This window comes from Phyllobates terribilis, unplaced genomic scaffold, assembly GCF_046119375.1.
Source record: "Phyllobates terribilis strain yellow unplaced genomic scaffold, ASM4611937v1 Scaffold_9__5_contigs__length_417890890, whole genome shotgun sequence".
Taxonomy (NCBI): domain Eukaryota; kingdom Metazoa; phylum Chordata; class Amphibia; order Anura; family Dendrobatidae; genus Phyllobates; species Phyllobates terribilis.
In genome coordinates, this window is record NW_027362769.1 from 193,023,552 (window position 1) to 193,040,579 (window position 17,028).

A 17,028-nucleotide genomic window follows, 5' to 3' on the forward strand; every position below is an offset into this window, starting at 1 on the left:
ATAGTGAGTGCAGCTCTGGAGTATAATGCGGGATGTAACTCAGGATCAGTAATGTAATGTATGTACACAGTGACAGCACCAGCAGAATAGTGAGCGCAGCTCTGGAGTATAATACAGGAGGTAACTCAGGATCAGTAATGTAATGTATGTACACAGTGACTGCACCAGCAGAATAGTGAGCGCAGCTCTGGAGTATAATACAGGAGGTAACTCAGGATCAGTAATGTAATGTATGTACACAGTGACTGCACCAGCAGAATAGTGAGTGCAGCTCTGGAGTATAATACAGGATGTAACTCAGGATCAGTAATGTAATGTATGTACACAGTGACTGCACCAGCAGAATAGTGAGTGCAGCTCTGGAGTATAATACAGGAGGTAACTCAGGATCAGTAATGTAATGTATGTACACAGTGACTGCACCAGCAGAATAGTGAGTGCAGCTCTGGAGTATAATACAGGATGTAACTCAGGATCAGTAATGTAATGTATGTACACAGTGACTGCACCAGCAGAATAGTGAGCGCAGCTCTGGAGTATAATACAGGAGGTAACTCAGGATCAGTAATGTAATGTATGTACACAGTGACTGCACCAGCAGAATAGTGAGCGCAGCTCTGGAGTATAATACAGGAGGTAACTCAGGATCAGTAATGTAATGTATGTACACAGTGACTGCACCAGCAGAATAGTGAGCGCAGCTCTGGAGTATAATACAGGATGTAACTCAGGATCAGTAATGTAATGTATGTACACAGTGACTGCACCAGCAGAATAGTGAGTGCAGCTCTGGAGTATAATACAGGATGTAACTCAGGATCAGTAATGTAATGTATGTACACAGTGACTGTACCAGCAGAATAGTGAGTGCAGCTCTGGGGTATAATACAGGATGTAACTCAGGATCAGTAATGTAATGTATGTACACAGTGACTGCACCAGCAGAATAGTGAGTGCAGCTCTGGAGTATAATACAGGATGTAACTCAGGATCAGTAATGTAATGTATGTACACAGTGACTGCACCAGCAGAATAGTGAGTGCAGCTCTGGAGTATAATACAGGAGGTAACTCAGGATCAGTAATGTAATGTATGTACACAGTGACTGCACCAGCAGAATAGTGAGTGCAGCTCTGGAGTATAATACAGGAGGTAACTCAGGATCAGTACACAAATATAAGGGACTTCAGAGGTTTAGTCTGGTATTCTTTGCTGTCCTGCAGTCGGGGGTCTTCAGTGTCATGTGAATGGGGCATCTTGTCAGGGAATCATTGGAAACAGAGTCACAATCATTGTTTAAAAACCTTTTTATCTAGTTTGCAGCAGAACAGACAGTGACATTTGGTCTCCAGAGTGAATTCTTGGCAATGAGTCCAGGTTAAGACCCCCCAGAGCCTCGTATACACTTCCTGCCTGTGTCCTGGAGTAATGACAACCAATGTTTATCCTCCAGGGAACAGAATAGAAAAATGATGGACCCCAAAAGAATAAGATGATTATGAGAGAGCGAGCTGCTGTCACTCACAATCCATCCATGAAGGTCTCAGAAGCCCCAGATCCACACAAAGCTGCCGGCGCGACCCTAACATGTCCTTGTGGGGGACGCAATGTAATATGGGCGCTCGTCCTAAAACCACCTCCACAGAGAGCTCTTCTCACTGGACGAGGGTCTCTTCTGACTACAGGGATAGAGGAAGAGCAGCCTTCATGAGACCACCAGCAGATGTGCCAGATCCCTATGGAGGTGGTGGTGATTGATGTGGATATTATACACAAGGTCATACATTTTATGGATCCATGTCGGGTACATATGTCATCTATAGGTTGGTGCGGTTAAGTATCCATAGACCGGACCAATGCAAACTCTGATGTCACGATGAAGGTCACGTATGTTACCTACAGAACAGAATATACATAATCTGCTGTGTGTGTGTCACCCGTGCATTATGGCAGTCACGTGTCACCCATATCGGGGGAGGTGGCGAGTGTTACCCATATCGGAGGAGGTGGCGAGTGTTACCCATATCGGAGGAGGTGGCGAGTGTTACCCATATCGGAGGAGGTGGCGAGTGTTACCCATATCGGAGGAGGTGGCGAGTGTTACCCATATTGGAGGAGGTGGCGAGTGTTACCCATATCGGAGGAGGTGGCGAGTGTTACCCATATCGGAGGAGGTGGCGAGTGTTACCCATATCGGAGGAGGTGGCGAGTGTTACCCATATTGGAGGAGGTGGCGAGTGTTACCCATATCGGAGGAGGTGGCGAGTGTTACCCATATCGGAGGAGGTGGCGAGTGTTACCCATATCGGAGGAGGTGGCGAGTGTTACCCATATCGGAGGAGGTGGCGAGTGTTACCCATATCGGAGGAGGTGGCGAGTGTTACCCATATCGGAGGAGGTGGCGAGTGTTACCCATATCGGAGGAGGTGGCGAGTGTTACCCATATCGGAGGAGGTGGCGAGTGTTACCCATATTGGAGGAGGTGGCGAGTGTTACCCATATCGGAGGAGGTGGCGAGTGTTACCCATATCGGAGGAGGTGGCGAGTGTTACCCATATCGGAGGAGGTGGCGAGTGTTACCCATATCGGAGGAGGTGGCGAGTGTTACCCATATCGGAGGAGGTGGCGAGTGTTACCCATATCAGGGGAGGTGGCAAGTGTTACCCATATCGGAGGAGGTGGCGAGTGTTACCCATATTGGAGGAGGTGGCGAGTGTTACCCATATCGGAGGAGGTGGCGAGTGTTACCCATATCGGAGGAGGTGGCGAGTGTTACCCATATCGGAGGAGGTGGCGAGTGTTACCCATATCGGAGGAGGTGGCGAGTGTTACCCATATCGGAGGAGGTGGCGAGTGTTACCCATATCGGGGGAGGTGGCGAGTGTTACCCATATCGGAGGAGGTGGCGAGTGTTACCCATATCGGGGGAGGTGGCGAGTGTTACCCATATCGGAGGAGGTGGCGAGTGTTACCCGTATCGGAGGAGGTGGCGAGTGTTACCCATATCAGGGGAGGTGGCGAGTGTCACCCATATCAGAGGAGGTGGCGAGTGTTACCCATATCGGAGGAGGTGGCGAGTGTTACCCATATCGGAGGAGGTGGCGAGTGTTACCCATATCGGGGGAGGTGGCGAGTGTTACCCATATCGGGGGAGGTGGCGAGTGTTACCCATATCGGAGGAGGTGGCGAGTGTTACCCATATCAGAGGAGGTGGCGAGTGTTACCCATATCAGAGGAGGTGGCGAGTGTTACCCATATCAGGGGAGGTGGCGAGTGTTACCCATATCGGAGGAGGAGGCGAGTGTTACCCATATCAGAGGAGGTGGCGAGTGTTACCCATATCAGGGGAGGTGGCAAGTGTTACCCATATCGGAGGAGGTGGCGAGTGTTACCCATATCGGAAGAGGTGGCGAGTGTTACCCATATCGGAGGAGGTGGCGAGTGTTACCCATATCGGGGGAGGTGGCGAGTGTTACCCATATCAGAGGAGGTGGCGAGTGTTACCCATATCAGGGGAGGTGGCAAGTGTTACCCATATCGGAGGAGGTGGCGAGTGTTACCCATATCGGAAGAGGTGGCGAGTGTTACCCATATCGGAGGAGGTGGCGAGTGTTACCCATATCGGAAGAGGTGGCGAGTGTTACCCATATCGGGGGAGGTGGCGAGTGTTACCCATATTGGAGGAGGTGGCGAGTGTTACTCGTATCGGAGGAGGTGGTGAGTGTTACCCGTATCTGTGGGGGTGGCGAGTGTTACCTATATCTGTGGGGGTGGCGAGTGTTACCCATATCAGGGGAGGTGGCAAGTGTTACCCATATCGGGGGAGGTGGCGAGTGTTACCCATATCTGTGGAGGTGGCAAGTGTTACCCATATCGGGGGAGGTGGCGAGTGTTACCCGTATCGGAGGAGGTGGAGAGTGTCATCTGTATTTAGGGTTGTGGCGAGTGTCACCTGTAACGAAGAGAGGTGGCGAGAGTCACCCGTATTGAGGGCGGTGGTGAGTGTCATCCAAACTGGGGAAGGTGGAGAGTGTCACCCGTATCAAGGAGAAGTGGCGAGTGTCACCCATATCGGGGTAGGTGGCGAATGTCACCCGTATCAGGGGAGGTGGCGAGTGTCACCTGTATTGAAGGTGGTGACGGGTATCATCCAAACTGGGGAAGGTGGCGAGTGGCGTATCAAGGAGAGGTGGAGAGTGTCACCCAAATCAGGGGAGGAGGTGAGTTGGTGAGTGTCAGCCGTATCAAGGAGAGGTGGCGAGTGTCACCCAAATTGGGGGAAGTGGTGTCAGCCGTATCGAGGAAGATGATGTCACCCGCATCGAGGAGAGGTGGCGAGTGTCACCCAAATCGGAGAAGGTGGTGATTGTCACCCATATCGAGGAGAGGTGGCGAGTGTCACTCAAATCGGGGGATGTGGCGAATGTCATCCAAATCGGGGGAGGTGACGAGGGTCACTTGTATCTGGGGAGGTGGCGAGTGTCACCTGTGTTGGGGGAGGTGGCGAGTGTCACCCGTATTGGGGGAGGTGGCGAATGTCACCCGTATAGAGGAGAGGTCGCAAGTGTCATCCAAATCAGAGGAGGTGGCGAGTGTCACCTGTATCATGGGATGTGGCGAATGTGACCCAGATCGGGGGAGGTGACGAGTGTCACCTGTATTGAGGGCAGTGGCAAGTGTCACCTTTATCAAGGGAGGTGGCGAATATCACCCAAATCGGGGGAGGTGGCGAGTGTCACATGTATTGAGGGTGGTGGTGAATGGCACCCATATCGGTGGCGAGTGTCACCCATATCAGGGGATGTTGCTAGTGTCACCCGTATCGGTGGACGTTGTGACTGTCACCCATATTGGGGGAGGTGGCGAGTGTCTCCCATATTGAGGTAGGTGGCGAGTGTCTCCCATGTCGGGGGAAGTTGAGAGTGTCAACCGTATCAGGGGAGGTGGCGAGTGTCACCCGTATTGAGGGGGGTGGCGAGTGTCACCCAAATTGGGGGTGGTGGTGAGTGTCATCTAAATCAGGGGAGGTAGCGAGTGTCGTCCAAATCGGGGAAGGTGGTGATTATCACCCGTAATGAGGAGAGGTGGCAAGTGTCAACTAAATCTGGGAGGTAGCAAGTGTCACCTGTATTGAGGAGAGGTGGCGAGTGTCACCCGTATCGGGAAGGTGGCGAGTGTCACCTGTATCGAGGAGAGGTGGTAAGTGTCGTTCAAATCGGGGGAGGTGGCGAGTGTCACCTGTATTGGGGGAGGTGGCGAATGTGACCCATATCGGGGGAGGTAGCGAGTGTCACCCGTATCAGGGGAAGTGGCGAGTGTCACCCGTATCGAGGAGAGGTGGTGAGTGTCATCCAAATCGGAGGAGGTGACAAGTGTCACCTGTATTGTGGGAGGTGGCAAATGTGACCCATATCGGGGGAGGTGGCGAGTGTCACCCGTTATCAAGGGAGGTGGCGAATATCACTCAAATCGGGGGAGGTGGAGAGTGTCACATGTATTGAGGGTAGTGGTGAATGGCACCAATATCAAGGGTTATGGCGAGTGTCACCCGCATCAGGGGTGCTAGCGAGTGTCACCTGTATCGGGGGAGGTGGCGAGTGCCACCCATATCGTGGAGTGTTGAGAGTGTCATCTGTATTGGGGGAAGTTGAGAGTGTCACCCGTATTGGGGGAGGTAGCGAGTATCATCCATATCAGGGGATGTTGTGAGTGTCACCTGTATCGGTGGAAGCTGTGTCACCCATATTGGTGGAGGTGGCGAGTGTCTCCTGCATCGGGGGAAGTCGAGAGTGTCACCCGTATCGGGGGAGGTCACAAGTGTCACCTGTATTAATGGAGGTGGCGAGTGTCACCCATATCGGGGGGTGGCGAGTGTCACCCAAATTGGGGGTGGTGGCGAGTGTCACCCAAATTGGGGGTGTGGCGAGTGTCATCTAAATCAGGGGAGGTAGCGAGTGTCATCCAAATCGGGGAAGGTGGTGATTATCACCCGTATCGAGGAGAGGTGGCAAGTGTCACCTGTATCGGGGAGGTGGCGAGTGTCACCTGTATGGAGGAGAGGTGGCGAGTGTCATCCAAATCAGGGGAGGTGGCGAGTGTCACCTGTATCGGAGGTGGTGGCGAGTGTCACCTGTATTGGGGAAGGTCAGATGTTGTCAGCATTTGCGCATACATCATGTATACAATGTCCATGGATCGGGGTGTCACATGTTCTTCACCAGAGGTCCTCTGTGTTCCAGGCTTCCTGTGCGGAGGATGAGGGTCACTGTGGAGAATGGATGTGATCCACTTCTTGGGTCACTGTTGTACATGGAGCTCTGTATACATCACAAGTGGGCAGTCGGCAGCGGAGGATTCTTTCCCGTGGACTCGGGGCGGTCGCCAGCCTAGTCGGGGTAGAGGATGAATCCGGAGAAGGTGCTGTACTTGTTGTTGTTCCCACCATGCGCCTTCCCGCCGTCCAGCTTCACGTAGATCTCGTCGCCGGAGTCCAGGTGCAGCACCACGCTGTTACTGGCGTAGTCATAGTTCTGATCCGCGTCCTGGGCGATGGCGCTGGCCCGGACCTGAGGAAAAAGGAAGCGAGATAACTACCGGGAATTGAATATTAACCCTGTATATGCCTGCAATATAATAACATCGCTCCCACCTCCCACGCCGGCCCACATCACTCCCACCACCCCCCCAGGACCACGTAACTCCCACCGCCCCCCCAGGACCACATCACTCCCACCACACCCCCAGGACCACATCACTCCCCCCGCCCTTCGCAATCAATAATTGATGATGTATATAATGTTCTGTGCACAGAATTCTGTTCTCCAAGAGATCAATTATCTCCATTTATATGTTCGTCATTCAACCATCTGCAGATCAAGCCCAGGAGGCCCTTCAGCAGTGTCCAGTGCGGTGCAATATCATACACACATGTTCTGGATGGAACAAGTCCCTAAACATGACTGCACACATCTGAGCTATGACTGCCCACCGCAGAACCGTGATTGCCCAGCACTGAGCCGTGACTGCCCACCACAAAGCTGTGACACCCCACCACTGAGCTGTGAATGCCCACCGCAGAACCGTGACTTGACTGCCCACCACTGAGCCGTGACTGCCCACCGCAGAACCATGACTGCCCACCACTGAGTCGTGACTGCCCACCACTGATCCATGACTGCCCACCATGGAGCCAGAGAACTGTGACTGCCCACCGCTGAGTCGTGACTGCCCACCGCTGAGTCATGACTGCCCACCACTGAGTCGTAACTGCCCACCACTGAGCTGTGACTGCCCACCATTGAGCCAGAAAACTGTGACTGCCCACCACTGAGCCGTGACTGCTCACCACTGAGTCGTGACTGCCCACCACTGAGCCAGAGAACTGTGACTGCCCACCGCTGAGTCGTGAGTGCCCACCGCTGAGTCATGACTGCCCACCACTGAGTCGTAACTGCCCACCACTGAGCCGTGACTGCCCACCATTGAGCCAGAAAACTGTGACTGCCCACCACTGAGTCGTGACTGCCCACCACTGAGCCATGACTGCCCACCATTGAGCCAGAGAACTGTGACTGCCCACCACTGAGTCGTAACTGCCCACCACTGTGTCGTGACTGCCCACCATTGAGCCAGAAAACTGTGACAGCCCACCACTGAGTCGTGACTGCCCACCACTGAGCCATGACTGCCCACCATTGAGCCAGAGAACTGTGACTGCCCACCACTGAGCCGCGACCGCCCACCACTGAGCCGTGACTGCCCACCACTGAGCCATGAATTCCCACCGTAGAACCGTGACTGCCCACCACTAAGTCATGACTGCCCACCACAGAACCGTGACTGCCCACCACTGAGCCAGAGAACTGTGACTGCCCACCGCTGAGTCGTGACTGCCCACCGCTGAGTCGTGACTGCCCACCACTGAGTCGTGACTGCCCACCACTGAGCCGTGACTGCCCACCACTGAGCCAGAGAACAGTGACTGCCCACCGCAGAACCATGACTGCTCACTGCAGAATCGTGACTGCCCACCGCAGAATCGTGACTGCCCACCGCTGAGTCGTGACTGCCCACCGCTGAGTCGTAACTGCCCACCACTGAGCCATGACTGCCCACCATTGAGCCAGAGAACTGTGACTGCCCACCACTGAGTCGTGACTGCCCACCACTGAGCCGTGACAGCCCACCACTGAGCCGTGAATTCCCAGCGCAGAACTGTGACTGCCCACCACTAAGTCATGACTGCCCACCGCAGAACCGTGACTGCCCACCACTGAGCCGTGACTGCCCACCACTGAGCCAGAGGACCGTGACTCCCCACCACTGAGTTGTGACTGCCCACCACTGAGCCAGAGAACTGTGACTGCCCACCACTGAGTCGTGACTGCCCCCCACTGAGCCGTGAATGTGCACCGCAGATCCGTGACTGCCCACCACTGAGCCATGACTGCCCACCACTGAGCTGTGAATGCCCACCGCAGAACCGTGACTGCCCACCACTAAGTCATGACTGCTCACCGCAGAACCGTGACTGCTCACCGCAGAACTGTGACTGCCCACCACAGAATCGTGACTGCCCACCACTGATCCGTGACTGCCCACCAGAGCCGTCACACCCCACCACTGAGCCGTAAATGCCCACCGCAGAACCGTGTCTGCCCACCACTGAGCCGTGACTGCGCACCACTGAGCCGTGACTGCCCACCACTGAGCCGTGACTGCCCACCACAGAACCGTGACTGCCCACTACTGAGCCCTGACTGCCCACCACTGAGCCCTGACTGCCCACCACTGAGCCGTGACTGCCCATAACAAAGGCGTGACTGCCCAGATCTGAGATATGACTGCCCACTGCAGAACCGTGACTGCCCACCACTGAGCCGCCCTGACATATAGACCCCACCAGTGCACATACAATGTTTTCTTTCCCCAATTCCACAAATAAAGTGCCACCTGTGCCCTGGCGTCATTTTCTGTGTCACATGGATGTCCGGCGTCACTGAATCGTGAGGTGGGCAGCGCTAATGACGCCAGCTCTGCAATGTGCCTATTGTCATGATTGCTCACCAACAAGGACACGTGAACATCACCAGCGCTGCTCACCTCGCAGAACTCTTCTACGCTGCGTTCACACACTGCAGAGCTTTTGCCGCAATTTTTGAACACTGTGGCAAGACAATGCGGCAAAAAATTGTGTCTGCAACTTGTAAATGCATCTTAATAAACTGAGAAGTCAATGTCCTCATTCACTTGTCCGCGCCTGTGTCACTCCACACGATAGGTCCAATCACTCCGTGTGCTAGGAGAGGTGACGCCAGCCGACACCTAGGCCGTAGTTCACACATGGTTGGTGCAGGGAGGCCATAATACACAGCGCAGCACCTGGTGATTCCCGCTCTACAGAGGATGCAAGAATGACCAGCAGAGAAGAACTGAACGCAGCAATGTCAACCATCATCCAACGGAGAAGTGACCCCACAACATGAAGAGACCCTACACGACCAGCAATAAGCGCAGACCCTAAACACAGACTCATCACTAACCTCTACGAGTGCCCGCGTGCACCGGCTCCACTGACTGCAGTCGCAGCGCTGGTCACCATTCTTGCACAAAACCTTTTTTCCTTGTAGAAACTTCCTGGATATATTTGATGCGGCTTTTTGCTAATCACCGGCATGGAGGCTGCGGCGGCCTGAGGATGACGAGGGATGAGGTGCACAGAACGTTTGTGGGTGGAGGAAGAACATTCTGGAGCATGTAGACAAATAAACCCAGGGCTGACGCACCACAAGGGGCGCACAGTGCTGAACACGCGGCATTACGGGGGACATCAGGTTACAGCAGCCAAAGCCGACCTGATCTCATGCCGTAGCCTAACCGTCCTCAATGCTGCAGAATAAGCTCACCTCCGTATACAGTGCACCAACTACTATCTACTACTGTTTAATAGTGACAGGAAAGCACCGATAAAAGGAATAAGGATCCAGGATGTTCCTGCTCACTGTGTGTGGAGCTGGAGCACATTTTACTGTCACAAACTGACAGACAAGATGCTGAGATCCTAAGCTGTAAGGAAAACCAGTTGTAAGCTGCGTTATCTTCGTTCCTGAATTTATTTATTTTCCTCACTTATATATAGCGCCATTAATTCCACAGCGCTTTACATACATTATTATCATTATTATTGACAAACTCATCGCCCTTGACAAAGCGGTCTGCCGCACCGCGAAACGCGCGTCGGGCGCTTTCCTACCTTTACTACCCTCCCTCCATCCCTGGATAGGTTAGGTGTGGTTTCTTTTTGGCCACGGGGCAGATTGCATTAATCAGAGTCTATGAATATTACTTAGAGCTAATATGTCACCATTTTTCTCCCCCGATATCAGCCCATATAGTAGGGGATATACACTGTTTTATGAATTGATATTGCACCCCCCCTGCTTATTGTCCTTTTATTACTCTTTATAATATACTACAATAAAATGAATTTGCATATTTATACCAGTTTATCTGTCTGTTTCTCCGATTTGTCTTCATGCTCTTTGGACAGTTAAATGGTTAAAACATAAAGGAATCAATAGAGGGGGATTCACTGCCCACGGCCGGCTAGCGAGTTACCCCCTATGTTTATGTAGCGTCACTATACGACATCCGGCTTCTGGTGTCTGTGGCCGTGTTCACACGCTGCAGAAATACGCTGTGTTTTTGTTTTCTGCAGGATCCGCACCAAACTCCACAATGAGAATCAAAGCTTTTCTGTGCCGGTAAAAAGCGTCAATAACTCGGCTTCATCTGCCCCAAAATCGCATCAAATAAGAAGGAAAACGCATAAAAGAAGCGCCGCAAAGACGCCATAATCCGAGGAGATCGTTACTGCGCCGTGTGGTGCGGACACCGCAGGAAAAGCAGCATTTACACCACGTGTGAACACGGCCGTTACGGTTTTATTACATTTTTATGGATTTAATAGAGAAAAATATAAATTACACCTTTTTTTTTTTTACGCCATTTACCGATCCCCGTAACTAATCGGATCGCTGTGTTGTGCAGATCGTTACGATTACAGGGACCCCTGATATGTCCGTGTTATCTGCTGATTTGTGAATTATTTAAAATAAATGCATTAAAAAGACAATATTGTTTTCATTATAAAGTGTTTTACATTATTATTTTTTAAAAAACCCAAAGAACTGAACTGGAATGTGAATGGGTGTGAATGCAGCGTGTAAGAGCATGTTCACACATGGCCATTAATAGAAAAAAAACAACGACAGAAGCACAATGCACAAATACCCTGCAATAAGTAAATAAACCGCAATAGTGCAGGAAAATAATAAAGGCTACTTAGGTAACATCACTTTGATAAAAACAATGCGATATCCGCCCTTCCCCTGCGCTGGAGCGTTTACTCCTCTTCCTCCCCAGGTCTCTGTCCGCTGTTTTGGTTCAGTCTTTCATCCTTATCTACATGTACAATGTCACTTCACAAACGGTAAGGTTTTAAATATTAGCGTTAGGACTGTCCCATAAGGGTCGCCGTGACATGGTGGGATGGCTTTTGCATTATTTTGATCAAAATTGTGTTAACTAAGTAGCCTCTATTATTTTCATGCACTATTGTGGTTTATTTATTTGTGTTTCTGTCATTATTATTTTTTAGTAATGTTATTGGATGAAACAATCTACAAATACATAGAGATACTCTGCCCTGTGCAATGTATCAGTACAATCTGCCGGTGGAGCCTGCAATACAGATCAAGTAGGATAAACTCTCTCCATTACATCACCAGATCCTGAGGCTTAAAGGGAACCTGACATCAGGATGGTGGAAGTGAACTCCGGGCAGTGTCTACCTAGGTTGATGAATTTCATCCTGTGATTTAATCTTTGATTGCAGTTTGGAGATAATGATATGCTTGTGGGCGGGGCTTTTCTTTGCGTCTCTGTTCTCATAGTTATCATTGTGTCTTAAATGACAGGTGTGACACAAAACTGGAGGGGAGATGTGTTTCTCTGGGGCTATTAGCTTCAGTGATATGAAACATGGAAGTTTCTCCTCCATGGTAGGATCAGAGAGGGTTAATGTTACCCGCACGCCGCTAGGTTCAGATAGGGGCGAGACAGGTTACATGAATTCTTTGGAATCCTGGGGGTACCGTTACTCTCGGCGACCATAGACCATGTGCTGCAGCTTCTCTCAGGCACACAGGGGTATTGACCCTCAGGCATTGATACGTAGGTTGTTTCACTTGCTGATCAGACACACTTGACAAGAGTCCTCATAAACGGTAGAACAGTAGCATTTAATAAGAAGCCGCACAGCCAGTGCAAGTTAAGTCTTATCAGCAACAGGCTCCAGTGACAAACAGTACAGTTTCCTTAGCAGCACAGCAGTTCACAGTCTTCCCAGTAGTACAGGACAGCACAATTCTAATGCAAAGGCACATTAATGAACACAGCATTCTTTACAGCACAGTGAGATGGAGGGGCAAGGGTGTGATGAGGGAGATGATCCCTGTGACACCATTTCTTACAGTCCTTATCTTTCTGCCTGACAATACTCTGCACTACTAGTTCAGAAACTCTATCTGACCTTTGCTTAGCTTCACTCCTGACTTGAATCCTTTTCACTTGCAGGGGTGCTTCTGTGAGATACAGATCACACACACCACCTTTCTCTTGGGTTCCAGCCAGACAGAAAACAACTTCCCCACAATCCCCCTGGGGCTCTGCTAAAACATTCCCCTTCTCCTGTGACTGTGTTAACCCCTCTAGTTGCTGGATGCTTCTGGAGCACAACACTTTCTGTCTCATGTGCTTGTGTTACTGCTAAGGCTAAGTGCCCACGATGCAGAAATGCTGCGGATTTTTCCTGAGCGTTTCTGCATCTCCCTGGCAGGAAAAACACATGTGGATTTTACATGCATTTTCTCTGCCAGGTAGAAGCGTTTGTGAAGCGTTTTGATCACGCAATTTCGCATGCAGGTTGTCAAGCTCTTTTCCAAGCGATTTTAGCATCACTTGTAAAGGTGCTTGACAACGTGGTCACACTATATAAATCCATGCAACCGGCATGGATTTATGCTGTGTGACCAAGTTATGATGCTGCAAATGCAGCATCAATAGTAAAAAAAAGAATAAAAATGTTGAAAAATAAAAAAAAACATTATACTTACCTTCCAATGGCCCCTGGTCTCCTCTACGGTGTCTTCGGTGGCTCAAGGTGCTCTAAAAAGGACATTCCATGACGTCAGCAGTCGCGTGACCTGTGACATGACTAAATGACGTCATGGAAGGTCCTTTTACACCACTGCAAACAGCCGAAGAGCCAGCAGCGCCGCCGAAAGCAGACAGGGGGCCATCAGAAGGTGAGTATATGTTTGTTTTTAAATTTTAATTCTTTTTTAACTACAGGTACTATGGTACCCGGGTCTGGAGGAGAGTCTCCTCTCCTCCAGACCCGGGTACCATCCGCGTATTGAACCGCATGATATCCGCCTGTGTACGTGTAGTCATGCGGATGTTATGCGGTCCAATGCAAGTCAATTTCAGCGATTTAGCCGCGATTCCGCACAATTAATGGTTGTGCTGCGGATTTTTCCGCAATGATAATCCGCAGCGGAAATTTCCGCAGCATGTGCACAGCACAGCAGATTATCATTGGGAAACATAGCAGACAACTTAAGAAGCGTTTTTAATGTGTTTCCGCAGCAGAAATGCCGCCGTGGAAACGCATTATAGACGCATTGTCGGCATATAGCCTAATAGTTGCTGAATGCTTTTAAAGCAACAGCACTTCTTCTGCATGTCACACTCTTCCCTCCTTTTTGAACGTCGTCCTCAACATTCGTCTTAATTGGTCAGTCTGACCAATTCTGAGACAGTCGTGAAAGTTGGATAACTTTATATACAAATAGGCATTGTGAAATTGGTATAACGTTTATATACATGGATAACAACCTAATCTTACGACCTTTTTCTTGTAGGACGCCTGTAAGAAATAAACAATTAACACAATTATAACAATCAGCATCTCTTCAGCTGGAGCGTTTCGTACGTCTTCAACCAGCTCTCTCTCTATGCTTTAACAGTTCTTTGTTTCTACAAAGTCTTTTAAGAAAAATCAAAGCATGAAAACAAGTCTTTCCACCAGGCATCTTCCATACTGCCTCTCGGTGGTGAATACCACTCAAGTGGACTTACCTGGTCCGCAGGCAGAGATACCTGTTTCCAGTCGACAGTCCTTGGCACTTGACTCGGTTCACCAAGTGTCTCATACGTCAGCATCACAGCCCTCCTCACTTCTCGAGTCAACATCCTCCTGGTGGGTTGTTCCTCAGAGACCACGGGTTCTTCGGTCACAGAAGTTTCTTCCACTGCAATCATTTCCCGTGCTTCCTCAGATGCTCTTGGAGCTGCCTCTGTAAGTTCCTGTACTTCTCCTGAGTCGCTTGTTTCCGCACAGTCTAGTAATTCCGCTCCTCCTGAGTGTCTCTTCAAGGACCGTTGTTCGATCATTAGATCTGAATTGGACTTCATCTGTACTCCTTGGTACGAACTCTGGAGCCTCGGGACTTAGTTCACTCTCCTGAGGATGGTACATCCCTCTCCTTGCCGGTCCGAGAAATACAACGGTGTGCTCTTCCTCATCAGAACTTTCAAGGTCACTATCCACCTCAGGAGCTTCAGTCTGTGGTGGTCTCTTAGTCGATCTCGGACGCTGTTGGTCTACTTCTGGGAAGTTTTGTTGTGGTGGGAGATAATCACAGGGTAGTAGTAAATTCCGATGGACTATTCTGGTTTTATTGTCTCCCATTTCCAATCGGATTTCATACACTGGGCTGCCACCAGCTTTCCTCCTTATGACCACATACAACTTGTCTTCCCAGTACGAACAAAGTTTTCATGGACCGCCTTTCTCACGTACGTTCTTGACTAGCACCCGGCTTCCCAATGTCAATTCTGCTCCCTAAAATTTTTGATCATAGTACTCCTTACTCTTGCTCTGTCCTTGCGTAACCACTTTGGACGCTATGTTGTATGCCTCTGTCATCCGTTCCTTCCATTACCTAACGTACTCCGGATACGTTCTGTAAGTCTCTGACACCGGAGTATCGAACATGATGTCGATTGGCAGTCTTGGCGATCGTCCATACAATAAGAAAAAGGGTGAATAACCCGTTGCATCGCTCTTTGTACAGTTATAGGCATGTACCACTTTTGACAGAAAACTCTTCCAGTCATTCTTCTCATCAGCTGTTAAAGTGCGCAACATCAACAATAATGTCCGGTTAAAACGTTCCACTTGTCCATTACTCTCTGGGTGATAGGGCGTTGTGTGGGATCTCTGAATTCTACAGTACCTTCCTAGCTTGGCAAAGAGCTGGTTCTCAAATTCTCTTCCTTGGTCATGGTGTAACCTCGTAGGGAACCCAAACCGCAATGCAAAATCATTGAATATCTTCTCTGCTGCTGTTAGACCTGATTTATTGGTGGTGGCATATGCTTGAGCAAATCCAGTGAAATGGTCCATCACCACCAAGATGTATTCGTAGCCACCCTTGCACATATCGAGATGTAGAAAGTCTATTGAGACCATCTCAAACGGATATGTAGTTTAGATGTTGTCCATAGGTGCCCGGGTTGATGTGTTGGGATGTTTATCTTTCCAACACCAACACTCCCTGGTCACGTACCTCTCAATATATCTCTGCATGTATGGCCAAAACAAACATTCACGGATCAAGTTGGTTGTCCTTTCCACTCCCTGGTGTCCCATGTTTTCATGGAGTTCTTTGAAGACCAACCTACGGAATACTCTGGGTAGTACCACCTGCCGGTTTTGTCCTCCTTTACGATACAGGATACCGTCTTCACTCAGGTAGAGCTTCGCCCTTTCTTTAATTAAAACAGATACTGCTGGTGACTCATTGTCTCTCTCTCGCTTACTTGGAAACCGATTTTGGTAGTATTCTACCAATTATCTGATTTTCCCGTTGTGCTCTATGGATTTTCCCTTTTGGTAGTTGTTGAATAGACAGGGGGTGATCTTGTTCTCTCGCTTTTATGGTGGATTCCACCGTCAACGGACACCACAATGGTGTGTCTTCCTCCTGATAAGCTTGTACTGCTTGGGTAGTGCTCTCAATTGCTTCCAGACTGACTTCCTCCGAGCATTCTTGCATGAACTCCTCAGGCTCTAGTGGCATTCTTGTCAATCCGTCAGCATCCGCATTGCATTTTCCTGGCCTGTTCAGCTAGTTCAGCGACCCATCTCTGACCCATTGCATTCAGTTTGGCTGTACTAAGGACATAGGTCAAAGGGTTGTTGTCAGTGTATACCTTAAACTCTTTTCTGTAGTAGAGATAATCTCTAAATCGTTCATAGATAGCCCATTTCAGTGCCAGGATCTCCAATTTTCCGAAATGTAGATGGTAATTCTTCTTGGCATCTGTCAATGTTCTAGAACCGTAAGCGATGACTCTCAATTTTCCATCTTGATGCTGATACAGGGCAGCTCCCAGTCCAACTTGAGAAGTGTCACAATGAAGAACAAATGGTAAATTGAAATCAGGATATCCCAAGATGGGTGGTTTTACCAGGTAGTGTATTAGTTCTTCCAATACCTTCTGGTGGTCTGCAGTCCAGAGAATGGGCTGTTGGGACGAAACAGCATTGCTTCTTTTAAGCCCGGTCCTATCCATGTTCTTCTTTTTCTCCATGGGTGTTGTTGTCTCTTATCGTCGTCCCCAAGAAGAGGTATAGTGGGGCCAAAATCCTGGAGAAGTTCCGAATGTAAGTATGATAGTAGGAGAGGAATCCTAATATCTGCCTCAACTCCCCAATGGTAGAGGGCCGCTTGTCTTTTAAGGCCAGTAGCGGAGTGATTTCTGCTGGGTCCATGGAATATCCTTCTCCGGACACAATTTTCCCTAGAAATCGGACTTGCCTTTTGAACAGTTCACACTTCTTTGGGGTCAACTTAACTCCGTGTTGTTGATACCGGTGTAATACGGTCCTCACCGTTT

At 49.9% G+C, this 17,028-nt stretch overlaps 1 protein-coding gene across 2 annotated transcripts in view; it reads right to left on the reverse strand.

Moving 5' to 3' along the window:
* Positions 1-3,043: 3,043 nt before the first annotated feature.
* C1QL2 (complement C1q like 2) overlaps positions 3,044-17,028 on the reverse strand; it is a 129,765-nt gene continuing 115,780 nt past the window's right edge. The window contains exon 2 of one of the 2 annotated variants that reach the window (XM_073647566.1): positions 3,044-6,566. In XM_073647566.1, the coding sequence (XP_073503667.1) occupies positions 6,387-6,566 (180 nt within the window). In that variant the 3' untranslated portion in view covers positions 3,044-6,386. The remainder of the gene's footprint in view (positions 6,567-17,028) is intronic. The other variant, XM_073647567.1, reaches the window with a different exon arrangement.